This window comes from Mastigoproctus giganteus, chromosome 8, assembly GCF_048544385.1.
Source record: "Mastigoproctus giganteus isolate SK-2022 chromosome 8, ASM4854438v1, whole genome shotgun sequence".
NCBI lineage: Eukaryota > Metazoa > Arthropoda > Arachnida > Uropygi > Thelyphonidae > Mastigoproctus > Mastigoproctus giganteus.
The window spans coordinates 148,549,443-148,569,235 of NC_143582.1; the positions used below are offsets into that span (position 1 = coordinate 148,549,443).

General features: G+C 40.9%; 1 protein-coding gene across 1 annotated transcript in view; it reads left to right on the forward strand.

The window, feature by feature from the left end:
• The first annotated feature begins 6,401 nt into the window (after window positions 1-6,401).
• Window positions 6,402-19,793, forward strand: part of LOC150081911 (uncharacterized) — a 370,485-nt gene continuing 357,093 nt past the window's right edge. Inside the window, 2 exon segments of the mRNA XM_090380362.1 lie at window positions 6,402-7,266; window positions 17,436-17,671. Of these exon segments, the coding sequence (XP_090236488.1) occupies window positions 6,402-7,266; window positions 17,436-17,671 (1,101 nt within the window).

The following is a 19,793-nucleotide window of genomic DNA, read 5'->3' on the forward strand; positions in this document are numbered from 1 at the left end:
GCCCTTTTCTTAGGATGGACACTACGTGTTTCCTTGAATAGCTGATACCACTTTCTGATGCTGTTATGGGTTGGTGGCTTTATCCTATATTTACTCCTGAAATTACGCTGAACCTGCATTTCAGACCCAGTTTCAATAAACCACTCCACTACCTGTGCTTTGGTCACGGGATCCATTTGTTACCTCTCTACTTAGACTTTAGGACAACTGTAACAATCTGCAAAAGAAAAGAACGGATTATTGAAGTAAAAACTTCAACTGTTTTTCTCACATTCAGCCCAGGTTTTGTGTTTCTATCATTAAAATTACTTTTGTTACAAACATTTAAAATTAGTTACTTTTTTGGGACACCCTGTAGTTTCCGTATAATGAAGAAAATTTTCATATAACAAACTAATTTCTAGAGACATGGGTACACATTGTTCGCACCTCTGGCCTTTAGGCAATAGAGCTGATGCTGCAGAAAGCACAAATTAAGAGCTAAAAGTGATTAAGAATTAATCACTTTAGCTTTTAATATCTAAAGGGTTTAATTTTTAAGAGCATTCCACAACTTAGTGTTGCCATAAAGCATTTACTATACTGAGAAGTCACGCTGGTCAACTGCTATCTATGTGTCAACAGTCATTGGCAAAGATTAAGGAATATTCCTGACATGGACATTGGCTCTTTTCAACCTGTTTCCTATTGTAAGCACTCTGTTAGAGAATTAGGATTGAGGGATTTTCCTTTATCCCGGAAAATCGCAGAAATGCGTCATCCACACTTCCACTAAATTTCGCCTGTCTCTGTATGGTAGGTACACGTTGTCCCTAAATCAGTCTTGTTTCAGCTGCCGTGCAAGTAACCTTACAATGTCTAAGAGGAAATTCTTGAGTATAGTGCAAAAAGTGGAAGTGCTTAAAAGTGTAGATTGTGGCGTTAAAAAAAATATAGAAATTGCTTTAAAATTAGGTGTCCCTGCCAGTAGTGTGTCAACCATTCTGAAAAACCGTGTTGTGATTCTCAAACTGTTTGAGGCAATAGGACCCAATTGGAAGCTTGCAAAATTATGCTTGTATCAAGATGTCAATGAAGCCATTTTTAAATGGGTGAAGTTGATTTGAGACCAAAACATGCTGATATCAGGGCCATTAATAAAAGAAAATGCTATGGAGTACACATCTTTTCTTGGGCATAAAACTTTCCAAGCCAGTTCTAGTTGGCTGGACAAATTTAAAATGCACCATAGCTTACTCAAAAAAGTTTATTTATGGTGAAAGTGGGGTTGTAATTGAAGAAGACTGATTTTGAAAAAAAAATATGGAGGACTAAAAGCCCAAAGACATATATTCAACATTGATGAAACAGGTCTATTTTTTTAAATGTTTTCAAAACAAGACACTGACTTTTAAAGGTGATAAATGTGTAGGTGGTAAAAATAGTAAGGAGAGAATTAGTCTTGTTTGGTGAAAATATGTCTGGTAATGAAAAACTAAAGCTTTTGGTAATAGGCATAAATAAGCAATCCAAATGTTTCAAAGGAGTAAAGCCGTTAGAGTTGGACTACAACAAAAAAGCTTGGATGACAAGTGAAATTTTTTGAACAGTGGATTTTAAAATTCAATAGAAAGATAAAAGAAAACAGAAAAAATCGCTTTGATTGTCACCAACTGCCCTCCCCACCTTCACTCAGTAATTTCAAAACTTACAAGTGTGAAGCTTGTTTGCCCACCTTCACTCGGTAATTTCAAAACCTACAAGTGTGAAGCTTGTTTTCTTCCTTCCGAGTATCTCGTCTAAACTGTAGTCAAAGTACAAAGTATGTTGAGGGTCAAACGGCACTAGGAATTTCTCCCATCTCCGCGAGTGTTCGCTGTATCGAGGGACAGTACTCTGTCAAGACCAGAGATTTAAAAGTGTGTGGATCATGTGCTGTGTAGTATGTTGTGCCCATTGTCCTTCTGGCCTATTGGCCATCGAGCCCCTGATGGGACCCGACGTTGTCTGTACTATGCCAACGAGGAGGCTGGTCAGGTGTACCTTGAAATTTATTATACTCTGGCAGGTCCCGCCGCCTAATTTCCTGTGATTTCAGCGGCTGGGTCCTATAAAAAAAAAAAAAATAAATAAAAATAATCGTGGTGGCATAATTGTAAAATCGCTATTACGAGATAGTCTGTGGGGTTTGTTCCCCAAAATTACCATGGGATTGTACGCTAAATGACAAGTTCTAGAGGCCTAATGGGGCGGGCAATAATTTTGGTGCTAATTTAAATTTGGATGCGTGGGGCTTTTGCGGTGTATAGTCAAGAGAAGGGTAGGGAGACTGAAGGCTGGGGGGAAGAAAGAGAAGTAAGGGGCCGATAGGGTAGATGGCCCCTGCAGTCAGTGGGGCATGCCCATGCCCCACCAGAGGGAAAGGGGGATGGCAGGAGGAGGAGGAGAAGACAGCGAGCCATCTCCCCCCCCCCCCCCCCCCCCCCCCCGCCAAGGAATAGGAGTGAAACAGGCTGGTCAAGGTTACCAGCCCAGATCACCATATGGCTAGGTGGCAGCAATGTGCTGCAGTCATTTCTCTGAGTCCTTGCACGGTAGTCTTGTTGTCTTGATCAGGTTGTCAAATACCTGTGCTGGATGAGGTTGTCTAATCAGGTTGTCACTGTGATTTCTTTTTTATTATTTTTATTTATTTATTTGTTTATCTTATTATTATTATTATTTTTTAGTTGGTCACTTCCAGGTCAGGTAAGGTCCAGTTACCTTATTCATGTCATGTTCATGTTCATGTATTGAATGAGATTGTCACGTCAGGTGGATACATCTGTCAGTAGTCATAGAGATTGTGATATCAGGTAGACTCAGTTGTGAGGTTTAATTCCTTGGTTGTTTCACCCTGGTGTCAGTTCATCATCTGGGAAGGTTTCTGTGGTTGTGTAGACGTTCTGCTGGTCTGCACGGCATGGTTGTTTACTGCAGTGGTTGAGGCTGTAGTTAATGGACCAAGCTAACCTGTAGACTAAACTGCAGTCATAGTGGCATAGTGTTTTGTGAAAGGCGCCACCTGTGGTTTCCCACATCTGCATCATGGTACTTTGTGAAGAAGTACAGAATCTCTGTAAAAGCCAGAAAAAGTGTAATGTCTGGTTTCTGTCAGAGTAGTGTTATGTTTTGTTGTTGTGTCTCTGGCTGCTTGGCCGCAGAACCCCTAGTGGGACCCCATGTTGCCCGCCACCACCACTGGGAGGTGAGCCAGGCTGCCCATTATACTCTGGCTGGCCTTTGCCAGGGTTGCCTAAGCTTCCTGACAAAGGTCAAGTGAAAAAAAAAAAAAATAATAAAAAAAAAATAAATAAATAAAATAAAATAAATAATAATAAATAAATAAATAAAATAAATAATAAAAAATAAATAAAAAAATAAAAAATAATAATAAAAAATAAAAAAAATAATAAAAAATAATAAAAAATAAAAAAGTGGGGGGGGGAAGAAAACAGAGCAGGAGTACGAGTTAGAAGGAACAGAAAGAGAGAAAGGAGGACGGACTGAAGTTAAGGAGCAGTCCGCTCTTTGTGAGGTGAAAATAGGGATTGGGGGTGGGAGTTAAAGTAGCAGGGGACAGGTGCCCCTGCATGATCACCAGAGGCCAATGGACTCTGTATCCCGCACTCAGAAGTTCTCCAGAGTGCCACCAATCCCGCACCAGAACGGTGCCGGCTGATCCTACCCTATAAGAGGTTTGCAGCAGTATCCCGCACCAGAATGGTACCAGCAGTGTTCCTACCCTTAAAGGATTTGTAAGTTGTCAAGGCAGTGTCCTCTAGCGGAGAAGGAGCTAACCCACGCCAGTCTGATTCAGGCCTTGGGCAGCATTATCCAATGTTGTTCTCATTTCAGCAATCTTGGCTAGCCTCAGTGCAAAGATTTCCTGCGCATACACAGTTAGTGCCCTGTATGTGTTTTCATCGAGCAGCAGTGAGGACTCTTGGTTTCGTGGATTCCTTTGAATTGCGGTAGCAAACTTGATTCTACTGTTGTCATAGGCAGGGCACTCATACATGAGATGCCCCCAGGACTCTTCTTCTCCACAATGGCACCGCGGGTCTCTTTCACTCCCCATAGCTGTGAGTTTCTGACGGAAGGGGCCGTGTCCAGTGATAATAAACGTCATGTGCAGACCAGGTGAGAACCAGGGAGGGGGCTCTGGGTGAGTATGGTTTATAGTTGGGAGGAATCGCCTTGTGATGTCTCCTTTCTGCGTGGTTTCCCAGCTCTGTTGCCATATCGCTTGTAGGTGTTGGGTGATTCTCCTCTTCTCTATCTTGGGGTCATTTGCAAGATCCAGCTGGAGATTTACTATTTCAGCTGATGTTCCTTTCCTAAGGTGGTGATATAGGCCTTGCCTGACTGCTTCTAGGTAGAGTGGCTGACAACCTGTTAGAACTTGCAAGGCAGGGGTGCTAACAGTGCGGCACGCCCTACTAATTGATAGCAGCATGAACCTTTGAATTGTATCCAGCTTCTGTTTGTTTTTTGTTAGTGTAGCTTGTCTGTACCAGGTGGAGGCACCATAGCAAACAATCGGGACATATACTGCTTTCTATATGAGCGTCAGAGCTTTGTGCTTCAGGCCCCAGTCGGCTCTGCTCACCCTCCTGATCATGGCGGCATACTTCCGGATTTTGGTGGCTAGATATTTCAGGTGGTTATGGAAAGTAAGACCTGAGTCAATGTAAATACCTAAGTATTTAACCTCTGTGTACAGTCGGATGGGGGTGAAGTTTAATTTCATCGTAGGTGGTTTTCTAATTTGTAGTCTGCCCTTGAGGAGAATGGATTTTGTTTTTTCTGCCGAGATGGTAAGGTTGTGCAAGGCTGCCCAGTTCTGGAGCTTCACAAGCGCCGCATTTGCAATAATTTCCAAGGATGACCTAGTGTCCGCACGCACCAACAGGACAAGGTCGTCCGCAAAGGCCAAGGGCTCAAACCCCCCCCCCCCCCAAGGTCCAAGCCCAGGAACTCGTCCAAGACAATAGACCAGAGGAATGGGCCAAGCACAGAGCCCTGCGGACATCCCCGGTGGATGAATCTGGTAACTGTCTGATATTTGTTAGTAACTCGTACTTTTCTGTTGGTTAGATAAGACTTCAAACTGTTATATAGATTTTTAGAAACATTTGAGTGCCGAAGTCTCCGAAGAACGCTGGGCCACCACAGGCGGTCGAAAGCTCCAGCAAAGTCCACCAATATAGCAAGAGAGTACTTGAAAGCTGAGTGCGTTGCTTGGGTGATTAGATTGTTGACAGCGTCTTCAGTGCTGCAGCCTTTTTTAAAGCCATATTGTTTTTCTGAGGAGAGTTGGTGTTCCTCGTAGCAGGCAGAAAGTCGAAACAAGAGTAGACGCTCCAGTAGTTTGGCCATCACGGAGAGTAAGGCAATCGGGCGATATGAAGCTGGGTTCTGTGGTGACTTGTCCGAGTTTTTCAGAATTAGTTTTAAGGTTGCAGTCTTCCATGAAGCTGGGAAGGTGCCCTCTGCCAGGCACTTATTCTGTAGTCTTAGAAGGATATAGTTATGTTGTGTTTGTGAAGCTCCTCAAAAGTTCGTTCAAATTTTGGATTACTTTTGGAATTAGCGATTTTAAAGTAGTGTCGTCGACTCCATATTAGTTGGTGAGTTGGTGCATGTATTTTTGTGGCTAAATTTTAAGTGAGTGAGAAGATATTAACGTTTTTCTAATTTGCATTGTACAGACATGCTACCTCGTTGTTGCTTGTATGTAATGGCCGCTCCCACTGTAGTTCTGCCTATGTCTTGTATGTCTTGTAATAATTTCTATAGTGTCAGTTAATACTGTTCCTGCTGCTTGTTAGTTTGATTAACTGTACTTTTGGAACACTGGGGAAATTGTTATTATTTCTATATCAGTTATACTCACTACCAAGAAGACTATGGGGTTCTTAGTATTGTTGCCACATTTAGCGATAAATTAATTAGCAAATAGTCGGCCATTGCTTCTTCCGGAAGCAAGTCACGTGAACAGTGCTTTCTTCTGTGATTGGTTGCTGGAATTCCTGCATTTGAAAACTGCCATGAACCTATATTTTAATTATGCTGCTGCTTATTTTCTTAAATTTATAATCCCCTTATATTTCATAATGTGTTATACAGTATAATGAGTGGAATTAATTCAATTGTCTCCACAATCAGTATAGTTAATTAGTGCTTGGAAACTTGATCAAAACCTTCAGATTGTAACAGCGCGCTATTCGCAGTGCCCCCTAGCAAGTTCGCAGCAAGTGCAAATTAAAAATTATCTCCTCAGACAGCCCAACCTCCAGCCCAACAAGCTGCTGGTTTTTGTCAATGCTACATCGCTACACTTGTGCTTTGCTTTTCATCCTGCACTCCCTTCACCTGACATGAGCGGGAGGGAAAGTTCCAGTTCTGCTAGTGAGGAGGAGCCTGAAACAGTTCCAGAGAATCCCCCTCCAACTAGTACCCTGCCAAAGATCCAGCTCAAAAGTGGCTATCTCGCGAGGAAAAAAGAAAAGAAAAAGAAGGCCAACAAGAAAACTAAGGAGACCATGGAGACATGGGCTGCTCTCCTCTGCTCGGAATTTGTGACCCAAGATGAGGGGCAACCACTGGCATTGGCCCCTGACCAAAGCCCTGTTGCTGAACCCACTGATGCTGCTCCACCTTCTGGGGAAATAGCCTCCACCCATACAGAGATTAAAAGTGTCTCCCAAACTATCACACCGACAGCCCTTGCCAACGCTATCGCAGTTGGGTTAAAACCCTCTCCTAGACTGGGGATACCTCCTCCATCTAGTGTCCCAGAAGGTGAACCCACTCCAGAGCCAGCTACCCTTCAACAAACAATCTCTCGACTTCGTAGGCAGTTGATCGCATTCCTAAACCACGACTCCAGTCGCTTCACCAGAAGTGCAGGTAACCGTGTGCAGGAGTTGTGGTCCACCCTTGAGTCAATTACAACTGAGCTCCTCATTGACAATGAGAGGCTCAAAGCTGTGAATGAAGAACTTCGATCCAAAACTGATGTCCTGGAAAAGGTCATTGATGCTATTGGCAGGCCCCAAAATTGTACTAATGCTGACCCTGACTATATTGAGACTCCGTGCCCCCCTGAGCCTGCTGCGGATGTCACTTCCTATGCTGATGCAGTGAAGTCGGGACAGGAGCCCCTTGCCCGTGGCATGATACAAACTCTCCATGTGCACCGCCCAGAGAAGAAGCCACAGCATCTACTACTGTTGAGAGCAAGTGATACCTCAGAGCTCAAGACTAGCAATGACGTCAAAGATCTGGTGCAAAGCACTATAAGGGCTGATTATAAGAATCTAAAAGTGAAATCCCTGAGACCCATTAGGAACAAAGGAGTCCTACTGGAGACCGCAACAAAAGAAGACCTAACAAGTATTGCCACATGTGGTATTCTCACAAATGCAGGAGTGGTCATAGCTCCTCCTAAAAAGTCAAATCCGTCAATCATAGTGTACGATGTTCCAAAGCACAGTTCCAACGACGAATTACTTGAAGATCTGTTCCACAGAAACCTACAGGACCGGGGATTCGCCTGGGAGGAAGTTAAGGATGAGACCACTTTTAGGTTTGCAACAAAATCAAAATCCAACTCTACAGAACACAAAGTAATCAGCTTCTCTCCACGGATTTATAGAACTGTCCTCTCTACAGATAGATTATTCCTTGGTTGCAGTGCACACCGATTTCGCCCGTTTACAATTGTCACTAGGTGTTTCCTATGTCTGGGATATGGGCATACCTCCCAACGCTGCTCCCACAAATCTCCATCCTGCGGGCATTGTGCCAGGAGTGGGCATGTCCAAGCAGAATGTCCCTACATTGACGAAGAGCCCTCTTGTGTGAATTGTAAAAGGAACAGGCGAGCACATAACCATTCCCTCCGGGATATTTTATGCCCAGAATACCAAAGGGCTCTGGAACTCGTAAGACTAAGGACCGCTGATGCCTAAATCAACAAGAAATCCCAGTTGTGTCCCCGCTCCAGTCCTGCCCACTCTTTCTGGGAGCCTAAGAGGAGCCCCTGTATCTCAAACTAAATACTTGCGAATGATGCAAATAAATGGGCAAAGGTCCCGCACAGTTGCGGATGAAATACGCCAGGCCACTGAGGAGCATTCAATTGATGTTGTTCTGATTCAAGAGCCGTATGCTGCAAGAATACAACCCCATCCAACCTCTAAAATTACTGGCTTTTCCATACACACGCGAGTCATTCAACCTGTCCCAGTGGACCCAAAAACATGTATAGCAGTCATAAATAGGGATCTCGATGTCCTGGTTGTCCAGGGCCTCTGCAATCAGTTCTCCACCTGTATCCAGATTACATGTACAGATCAATCATTCTACCTGATGTCACTCTACAGCCCTCCCTCAAGTAACATCAATGAAGCACTAAACTTTTTGGAATTTGCCCTGAATTTTATTGGCTCCAAACAACTCCTGGTTGCATCTGACTTGAACGCAAAATCCCCCTTCTGGCACAGTGCAGTTGCCAATGGCCGTGGCCAGCTTCTTGAGGACTTCATCCTCAGCCAAAATCTTATTATCCATAACCAGCCTAGCCAGTTCACTACTTACTCTAGCTCCACCGGTGAATCTAATATTGATTTAACCCTGTCTACAAAAGACCTACGTCAGTCAGTTAGTTGCTGGAAGGTAACTCCGGATCTGACTGTTAGCGACCATAGAGCCATACTGTTCCATCTTGACTTGGTTCCACCGAGAAACAACAACAGAACAAGGCCAACTGACTTCATTAGATTCTCTTCGAGAAACGTCAATTGGGAAGCATATGACAGCTCCATAGAACTGGACTTTCCAAATCCAGACCCATCACAGATGGACTCGCTAAATGCACAGGACTTGACCACCTTTATCCAGCACTCCATACTCAGAGCCTCATACAGGTCCTCAAGGAAGAAGGTGTTCCGCCCAGCAATCTGCCCATGGTGGACCCGGGAACTTACCATCCTTCGTAAGGCAGTCCACTCTGCCCGCAGGAACTACCAGCGACACCGTGATTGGCCAGCTCCTGATGTCGAACGCCTTCATAGGGATTATATCGCCAAAAAGAATGAGTATACCAAGGCAATTGCAGCCAGAAAGAGAGAAACTTGGGCAAATTTCGTAAAAGAAACCAACCGTACAAATCCATGGGGCCTGGCATATAAGATTTTGAGAGAGAAAACCTTCTCCCCAGAAATATTCAACACTGTTTCAGTAGACGCTCAGGAAACTAAGTGTTGGCAAGATTCTGCCAACCTTATTCTAGACAAACTGTTTCCACCTGATGACATCTCTGAGGATCATCCAGAACACTCAGCAATTAGAGCTGCCAACAGCAATTACATAGCAAAAGAGCAAGCCAACCCATTCACACTAGAAGAACTGGGAGCAGTCCTTAAAAACATTAATGCCAAAAAGTGTCCAGGCCTTGACCTAATAGAATACATCTTCATCAACCGCTTTCACACACTGCGGCCGCACCATCTACTCCTTCTCTTCAATAAATGCTTGGAAGAAGGATGCTTCCCAAAAGAATGGAAATTTGCCCTCATTCGCCTCATCAAGAAGCCTCACAAACCACCAACAGACCCCCGCAGCTTCCGGCCTATTGCCCTGCTGGCTAACCTTGGTAAGGTCCTTGAGCGACTCATGGCTCTCAGGGTTGTCTCCATGCTACAAATGCACGATTTGGTCTCACCATGCCAGTATGGCTTCACCCGTGGAAGGTCGTGTGAAGAAGCTCTGTTCGATTTGGTTTTACATATTGAAAGTTCTGAAGAAAAATTCGAATTGGCCATCTTCATAGACTTCGAGGGAGCCTTCGATACCGTCTGGTGGGATAGTGCCTTGGCACGCCTTCGAACTGCCGCTTGCCCCCAGCAATTATACAGCCTCTTCCAGAACTATTTTTCCGACCGAGCAGTTATTCTCAAGTCAAAATTCCAGCAAGTCACAAGATCAGTAAATCGAGGTTGTCCCCAAGGGTCAGTCCTGGGACCCCTCATTTGGAACATAGTCCTCCAAGACTGGCTCTCCCGCACCTTCAGGAATACAAAAATTGTGGCCTTTGCCGATGATCTCACAGTTGTGGTGTCAGGGCATTCACGGAAGGCCATTGAAGAAAATGCAAACCAGGTCCTCGACGATCTCTCAACTTGGGCCGCACTTAATAAGTTGCATATCAACCCAACAAAAACTAAAATGATGCTATTCAAGAATAGACTGGATCTCAGGCGCCCACCGCAGGTAAAGATATGTAATGCTCAACTGCCAATCGTCACCGAAACCAAAGTACTTGGAGTGATTATTGACCACAAACTCAGCTTTCTTCCACATCTTGTTAATTTAAGAAACAAAGTTAAGAGATTCTCAGGAACCATCATACGCATCTCTAAGAATGATTGGGGACTCTCCAAAAGGTCCCTGCGGTTGTATTACAACGCAGTATTTTTACCAATTGTGACCTATGCAGCTGGAGCCTGGTTCCATCGGGTAACTCTTGTAAAGATGCGAGACAAGCTTGGAACCATCCAGAGGTCAATGTTAATGGCAATCTGCCGAGTGTGTAGAACGGTCTCCACTCCTGCCATTCAGGTCATTGCGGGAGCACTTCCGCTCGATCTACATGTCACCTTCCGAGGGCTGTGCTTCCGCATTACGAAAAATATCCCAACAAGGATCCTTGACATTGAGGTTAATCTGGATGCTGACCCCAAGGCTGAGATGACACGTTGCTACAACGAGCTCTTCAACATTTGGCAAACTCGATGGCATAATTCAACAAAGGGCATTGTCACAAAAAGATTCCTACCTGATGTAACCTACACTGCTACTAAATCTGTACAGTCTTGGTTCACCCCTTCACTAGAAACATCATACCTAATTACCGGACACGGATCCATGAATGAAAAATTACACCATCTGGGTCTCCACCCAACAGATCTCTGCCATTGTGGAGCCAAAGAGAACTGGTGGCATGTACTATTCGAGTGCATTGCGTATGCTGATCTGAGACACAACCTTGTCAGCTGTACACAGATCTCTGGCGAGTATCTAGAGCTCTTCCTACAGAACCCTAACAACCTCCCTGCACTGCAAACCTACTCAGCTGAAGTCTTTAGGCGCAGAAGAAGGATTAACAGACCACCAGTGGCAAACATCGATGACCCAGCAGTGGACTGAAACCGACCATGTATTTCCCCCCTCCCCCCAGCCTGCTGCATGGGCTGTGGAGCTTGTTTCTGCGGCCTGTGTTCAGGAAGGAAAACATCTCTCTCTCTCTCTTTCTCTTCCCCCCCCCCTTTTTTTTTTTTTTTTTTTTTTTTTTTTTAATAAATATATATGTATATATGTTTTTTTTTTTTCTCGCATTCTACAATCAATCCATGGCTGTTTTTTTTTTTTTTTTTTTTTAATTTATTTTATTTTTTAATTATTATTATTATTATTTTATTTATTTAATTTATTTTATTTCTTTTATTCTTACTATTTTTTATTTATTTATTATTTATTTATTTTTTCTCTCTTCGCGTTCTAAATCAGTCACATGGTTGTTTTTTTTTTTTTTTTTTTTTTTTTTTTTTGCGTTCTTCAGGGTTGCTGTCACTTTTTTTTTTTTTTTTTTGCGTTTTACAGTGATATTATTATTTTATTATTATTATTTTTTTTTTTTTTTTTCTTTTGCACCACGGGAAAATCTAAATAAATATATATGTTTTTTTTTTTTTTTTTTTTTCTCTCCTCTGGAGTGGGCCCCTAGAGGAATCTGGCCCACCTTTTGGCAACATCAGGTGGATCAGAGTCTCATATTGAGACAGTACGTGATTAGCTGAGACTGGCCCACCTTCCCGTGGTGTGGACGAGTACCCAGAATCATCTGTCCAGGTGACTGATGCTTCTGGGTAGCCAAGTGGCCAGAACAGAACAACAGAACACACACATAATACACACAAACCGACGTCACACACATATCTGGCCCATTTGTAGTGATACTGTTCTTCACAGAGATACGAGGCGGAGTTGAACTAACGTTCTAGGAGCCGCCCATTACAAAAACACATGTCCACATGTCCACATGTAGTCTTAGAAGTATAGCTGGGCAGGCCTCAGCGAATTTTTTGAGAACTTCTACTTCCAGCAGGTCTGCACCTGGTATTTTTCCATCTTTCATCTTGTTAATTGCCAGGTCAAACTGCAGTCAATGGACCAAGGCATTATCAAGAATTTGAAAATGCACTACGAAGGTGCATACTGAAAAAAATTATATTCAGAATAGAAACCAACCAGCCAACCTATAGATTTCCTTGGAAGTCAAGATGTGACGGAAACAATGATTAAGAATTGTTTCACAAAAGCAGGTTTTGCTAAAATGCCAATTAACAGCAATGATAGGGATGAACTACTAAAAGACATTGAGCAATCTTGGGAAGAACTCCAAATGAGAGGTTTGTGATCAGTGGAGAAATTGTTCTTGAAGAATTTTTAGGAGTTGATAACGATGTCATAATAGCTGAATATCTGATTGATTGATTTGATAGTTGTTGGCGCATCGGCTTCTGTGGCCATATTGCACCTCCCAAGGTTTTTGCAGTACTTTGATCTAAGCCCGAGGCGGGAATCGAACCCGCGACCTTTGGGTTGCCGGGCAGGTACTTTACCCACTTGGCTAGCCCGGTCGGCCTGAATATCTGAGTGACTCCAACATTTTGGAGAGTATTCAAAGAGCTAGTGAGAATATTGACGATGAGTTGTATGAAATTGAGGGCAATGAAGGCAATGAGAGCTTCCAAACATGAAACGTTGGCTGCATTTGAAACTTTGCATCAAGGACTTCAGTGTGAAGAAAATGGCCAGAAAATATTTGAGTGCTTAAACAAATGCAAACATTTTTATGAATGATGTACAGAAAAATCTAGTGTACAACAAAAATAACTGAATATTTTACGACATTTTTAAAAGTGTACTAATATACAGGATGTCTTAAAAATATTGGTACAAACGTTTAGGGGAGGTAGGTAACATAGGTCAGTAATGAACACTTTTTTCAAGAAAAGGGTGAACAGAAAGTGGACATGGAAGAGTCCAAATGGATTAACAACTAATGAAATCGACTTCATCCTCATTAACAGAAGATATATTGTGAATGATGTTACCGTCCTGAATAAGGTAAATGTTGGAAGTGATCACAGAATGGTAAGATGTACACTTGATATAGATGTAGGAAAGGAAAAAACTGACTCGAGTAAATAATACAAAGGTCTTTGAAATAACAGAGGAGGAGAAAAAGCAGTATGTACTGGAACTTAAGAACAAGTTTGAGCTTCTGCAGACTGCTCAGGACCAAGATATCGACGAGGAATATTACAACTTTCTGAAAGTGATAAAGCCCACGAAACCTATAGGGAAACAGAAATCCAAAGAAGAAAAAATTAGTCAAGAAACACTTGTCATGATGAACCAAAGACGACAAATGAAGGGCAAGAAAAACACTGACAGGGAGAAAATTGAGTATACTGAGTTATGCAAAGCCATTAGAAAGAGACTCAGAGAGGACATAAGAAGATTTAACACAAGAAAAGTAGAACAAGCATTAAGGGAAAACAAAGGATTTAAATCAGCAGCCATGAGCAGTAATACAGAAAAACAAATGATACTGAAACTGAAGAATAGCGATGGTGTACTTATAAACAGCAGAGAAGGCATAATTCAAATAGCAGAAGACTATAGAGAATTATACAAGGAGCGAGGGAATGATACCAGCAGTGGGGAAGATGGATTGCAAAGTAGCAACACATACGACATACCCGATATTCTTCCTGATGAGGTAGAACATGCATTGAAGAAAATGAAGAATCGGAAAGCCCCGGGGGAAGATGAAGTTACTGTAGAGTTGTTAAAATTGGGAGGAAGAGACATAACACAAAAACTGGCAAGGCTCTTCACAAAGTGCATTAGAAAAGGTGTGATGCCTAAGCAGTGGAATAATGCAATCATAGTTTTGCTGCAAAAGAAAGGAGATAAATCAGAAATTGGAAATTATAGACCAATTAGCTTGTTATCCCATATCTACAAGTTGTTCACAAGGGTCATTACTAACAGATTAGAAAGAATACTTGATGAGAATCAACCGAAAGAGCAAGCTGGCTTTAGAAGAGGATTCTCAACTATGGATCACCTTCACGTAATATCACAGCTAATGGAGAAAGCAAATGAATATAAAACACCATTATGCCTGGCATTTGTGGATTATGAAAAGGCATTTGACTCCATACAGCATAAGGCAATGTTTCAGGCACTGGAAAGACAAGGCATAGATACTCCATATATTATGATTTTGAAGAAAATATATGAGAGTGCTACATCCTTTATTAGACTAGACAAAGACAGTAGCAAATTTAAAATCGAGAAAGGAGTTCAACAAGGAGACACAATATCTCTGAAGCTGTTTACTGCTGCCCTTGAGGAAGCTTTCAGAAGATTAGACTGGTCGCAGAAAGGAGTCAATGTGAACGGAGAGTACCTAAACCATTTACGATTTGCAGATGACATTGTGGTCATAAGCCACGATCCCAAAGAATTAGAGGAAAATCTTAATCAGTTAATCAGTTATGCACAGTTAGTAAGGATTTTGGACTAAAGATGAATATGGCTAAAACAAAAGTAATGATGAACAAGTATGCCACGGAAAGGGAAATAATGATTGAAGGAGCAGTAATTGAAAAGGTGGAGTCATATACTTATCTGGGACAAGTTATTAGCTGTAATAATGATAAATGGCTGGAAGTCAAGAGAAGAATAAATTTTGGATGGATAGCATTCAGGAAATATAGTCACATACTGAAGAGCAATATCCCAGTTTGTCTGAAACGTAAAATAATGAATCAATGTATACTCCCCACCATGACTTATGGAAGTGAAACTAGGGCACTTACCAAAAGAATGGAAGAGAAGCTAAGAACTACACAGCGAAGAATGGAACGAATTATATTGGGAATCAGACTGTTAGATAAGAAGAGAAACACATGGATTAGGCAGCAAACTCAAGTAAAAGACATTCTTATCAAAACTAAAGAACTAAAATGGTCTTGGGCAGGACACATAGCTCGAAGACATGATGACAGATGGACTAAGAAAATAACAGAATGGTACCCAAGAGGAGCTAGAAGAAAACCTGGAAGACAAAGGCGGAGATGGATAGATGAAATTCATGAGTTTTTGAGTAGTAAATGGATGGCCAGTGCTAAAAACAGAAGGAAGTGGAAAGTTGCTGGAGAGGCCTTCATCCTGCAGTGGATTGAAAATGGCTGATGATGATGATGAGGTAACATCTAAAGAAATGTGAATCGCATAGGAACCCATAACTGGAAACGTCACAGGAAAGTAGTAGCAGAGGCGCAAGAAGCAGAAATGACACAAGACAGTAATTAGCATTATTTGACATAATTTTAACAATGGAGTACAAGATGGATGCATTTCATGATGTTACAACAGATGCTTGAAGGTTCCACCGTGAGACACGATGCATGCGTGACACCGATGAAGCATGGATTGGCGGACACGGTCGAACACACCTGGAGTTTCTTTGACAGTAGCAGCAGCGCAGACGAGTCTTGCCACAAGATCCACTTCCGTTTCCACAGGCAATTCATACACGATAGATTTGAGGGCCACCACAGAAAGAAATCAAGGCTCGATAAATCAGGTGAGCACAGGGGTCAGGCAACGGGTCCACCCTGGCGAATCCATCGACGCCCAAAACGCCTGTTCAAATGGTCACGAACACACCTTCCATAATGGGCAGGTGCCCCGTCATGTTGAAACCAAATGTTGCGTCTCACAACATTTTTTGCTGGAACATCGTCAAGTAACCCTGGTAGAACTTCTTCAAGAAAGATCCGGTATTTAGTGGAGTTCATGCGGGATTGTAACACGTATGGTCCGACTAAGCAGTCACCGACCATACCTGGCCACACATTTATTGCGAAGCGATGTTGTGCTGCATGGGGGGCGCACACCATGTGGGTTGTCGTGAGCCCACACACGAGCATTCTGCTGATTGAATAAGCCTTCCCGAGTGAAATAAGCCTCATCCGTGAACAAAACATAGGCTGGAAAATTCAAGTCTTGAACACTTTCTTGGAGAAACCACTGTGGAAAAGCCATACGTGCAGGATGATCTTGGGGGAGCAGTAACTGAACCCTTTGGAGATGAAATGGGTGTAAGGAATTGTCGTGCCAGACCGCTGTACACTGCAACGAGACACTCCTGAGGCAATGGCACATGTGCTGGTAGTAGGATTATTCTGGACGGCATTCAACACACTTTCTTCCATGGTGGGAGTTCGCATCGAACGTAGTCTGCCCGCACTACTCCTGTTACCTCTAAATGACCCATAATCGCACAAATTTTGATGCACACGTGCAAACAAACGGTGGTCTGGTACATGTCTGTCTGGGAAGCATTCTCCATAAATTCGTTGAGCGGCTCGTCCATTGCCCTCTGCTAATCCATACACTAGGTGCATGTCTGCCAGCTCACAGTTGGTATATCGATGCATGCTCTTCATGCGGCGATTACTGCTTCAATGAGTAAACCAGAAATTTTCCCTCTCGCGAACTGATGAACAGCACCGTCTACCGACTTACAGTGACGTTTCTGGTTATGGGTTCCTATGCGATTCACATTCCTTTAGATGTTACCTACCTCCCCTAAATGTTTGTACCATTATTTTTGAGACACCCTGTATTGTTATGCATCACGTAAGTAGTCATTTCTTAATATGTGTGTGTATTAATAAATTAATTGTTTTAAAATGTTAAATTTTTTTCATTCCCACTTATTTCTGATTTATTTCCCATATTTTGCTGTATTTCTGAGTTGAATTACAGTATTTTTCATTGTTGAAAAGGTCATATTTCTTAATGAAATTTCTGTATAACAATTTTTTTCAAGCAAACGATTGATTTCGTTATATGGAGATCCAACTGTACTCTATGGTGGTCCATGGCCTGCTAAAGGTTTAAAAACACTGGTTTAGATAATTAAGGCAAAAGCTTGAAACTTCAACAGTTGAATAATATTGTACACTTAGGGCAATTATCCTTGGTTTTATATTTTGTATTTACTGGCCTGCATGAACACATTATGTTAATTATATGTTACAAATATTGTTACAAATAAATAGAACTTGTTTACAGTATATTTCAAATAAAAGAAAAGTTAAAAGTATCCTTTAAAATTTTATTTTAAATGATATTTATTTCAGGTTTCTTTAGGAATCCACAAGAACATTTTAAATCTGTTCTCTAATAACTTGAGATTAAAATTATCATATTTGATTTTTGTTTTAAAGTCTCTAAAATCTATTTCTCATAATATATAGACATGGATGTACCGGATTCAGAAGTCACTGAATCGCAAACTTCTGGAAATGAAGGGAAAAAAATGCCATCATTTGCAAAGCATGTTACTGAAATCAGTCAGAAACCCAGTGCTGTCAAGATTATCAAAGAAAGACATGTAACTTTTTCAAAAATGAATGATGAGGTGTTAATATCAACTGAAGACCAGCCAAATCAACCTGAGAATCGAACAGAAGATACACCTCTAATGGAGCGGGTTGGTATCAATTAATATTTTAATTTTTGAACAGGAAATTTTTTTTTTTTTTTTTAATTTTAGAATTGATATATAAATTGAATTTTATTTAATTTTTCTAACGAACAATCTTTTCATTAGATTTTTATTTTAATATTTTTTGTTAGTTATCTTATAAAATGCAAATTTAAGTGTGTAATGAGAAATTTGACAGCATTTTTATACTGTGTGCTTTTGTCTCTATAATTTGTAACTTATTTGCAGGTATAAATATATTGTATAAACACAGTAAATAAACATATGAGATATGGAAATGTTACTGTATTTTGTGCAAATGGAATTTATTTATAATTTAGATAATTTAAAAAAAGATATATATGCATTGTAGAACTTAATGTAGTCCCTTCCTTTGAAGTTTTATAGAAACTTTTAGTTTAAAACAGTATGTAAAACTTTAACTGTAGATCACTGCATGTTGCTTCATAATGAAGACTGCCCTGGCCCATCAAATACACAAGTGAATACAGGCTTTGTATTTTGCACAAATGATTATTTCGTTTTATTTTAGTCTGGTACTAAGCTGGAAGCAAATGAGGTTGAATTTTCTGAGCCTGAGCCAAATATCAGTCTAGATTAATTTAGCAAGCTGATTCTCAGTGGTTGGCTGTAGCATATGGGGAATATGCAATAGCTTTGTTTTTTTTTTTTTTTTTTTTCCTATTAGAATTTCAATTAAGAGATGTATTAACTGACAGTTAATACACTGTAACAGCATCATGTCCTGGAACTTGTGCCAATCAGTTAGAAACATTGCTACTCTAGGCGATCAGAATTTCTAGGAATGAAAGAGTAGGGAAATGTAGGGAGAAGCGATTTGATCATTAGTCAGTTAGAGGAAACCCAGTAACCCTGCCCTAACCTCTAAAAAAATCTTAAAGAAAAAAAAAAAAAAAAAATTTATATATATATATATATATATATATATATATATATATATATAAATATAAATTTTATATTGTGTTGACAGATAAATCTATCTATATCCCTCCCACATATTTTTGTTTATTGTTCTATGTTTAAATTTTCTTATATACATAGCCTTTTTTTACTCTACTTTTTTATAAATTCCTCAACTCCAAGTTTTTACTGCTCCAGCAAATAGGGAAGTTTTTGCTTATTTATTGACATATTAATTTATTTTTTAGAGTTACTTTATATTCCTAGTAACGATACTTTAGTTTAAATTGAATTTAGATAGAGATTTTGTAGGTTATTACTTAGTATCGGTAAGGGTATCAAATCCACGTGTGGACAGGTTTTGCAGCTCCCGCAAACGAAAGTTTTTAATTATACTTAGCCGCTTTATTGTCTTAATTGTTAGATTAAATTATTTTCTTTAAGTAGCTTATAGACCTAGTCAAGCTCCGTGGTTTATTTTGAATTTACATAGCGTGATTTGGAAAGTAAATGATACCTTGTGTCTGTAGATTAACTGTTCTTAACTTGCCACCATTGTTATATGATACGTGTGCTAGTGTAAGGGTTAATGGAAAACTAGATAGCGTAAGGTTAAACGGAAAACTACACAGCGAGTATAGTAGTATCAGTTAATCAGTAAAATATTAATCTTATTAAATTTCATTGCCAATTGAATTAGCATTATTAGAGGCATTTGATGCAAGAAAGCAAGCTTATGCAGCATCAGCCAAAAAAAAAAAAAAAAAAAAAAAAAAACCCACTTCCACTTCACCCCTCTGTTCGTTCAAAATACCTGTCCAGCTGAGCCTTAAACTTATTTAGGCTATCAACCTCCACCACAAGGGATGGAAGTCTCTTCCACCAACCAACCACCCACTGGCTAAAGGCAAATTTCCGCACGTCTATCCTACATCTGTCTTTCCTCAATTTGAATTTATGCCCTCTCAGGTGATTTTTCTGAGCTAGAGGAAGAATCCCATCAGCATTGAGCATGCTTAAACCATTCAAGGCTTTATACACCTCTATCAGATCACCTCGCTGGTCCCTAGTCTCCAGACACTGTAATTTGCAAAACTTAAGCCTTTCTTCGTAAGAGCACCCCTTTGTTCCATTCACTAATCTTGTTGCCCTTCTCTGTACTCGTTCCAGCAGCTCTACATCCTTC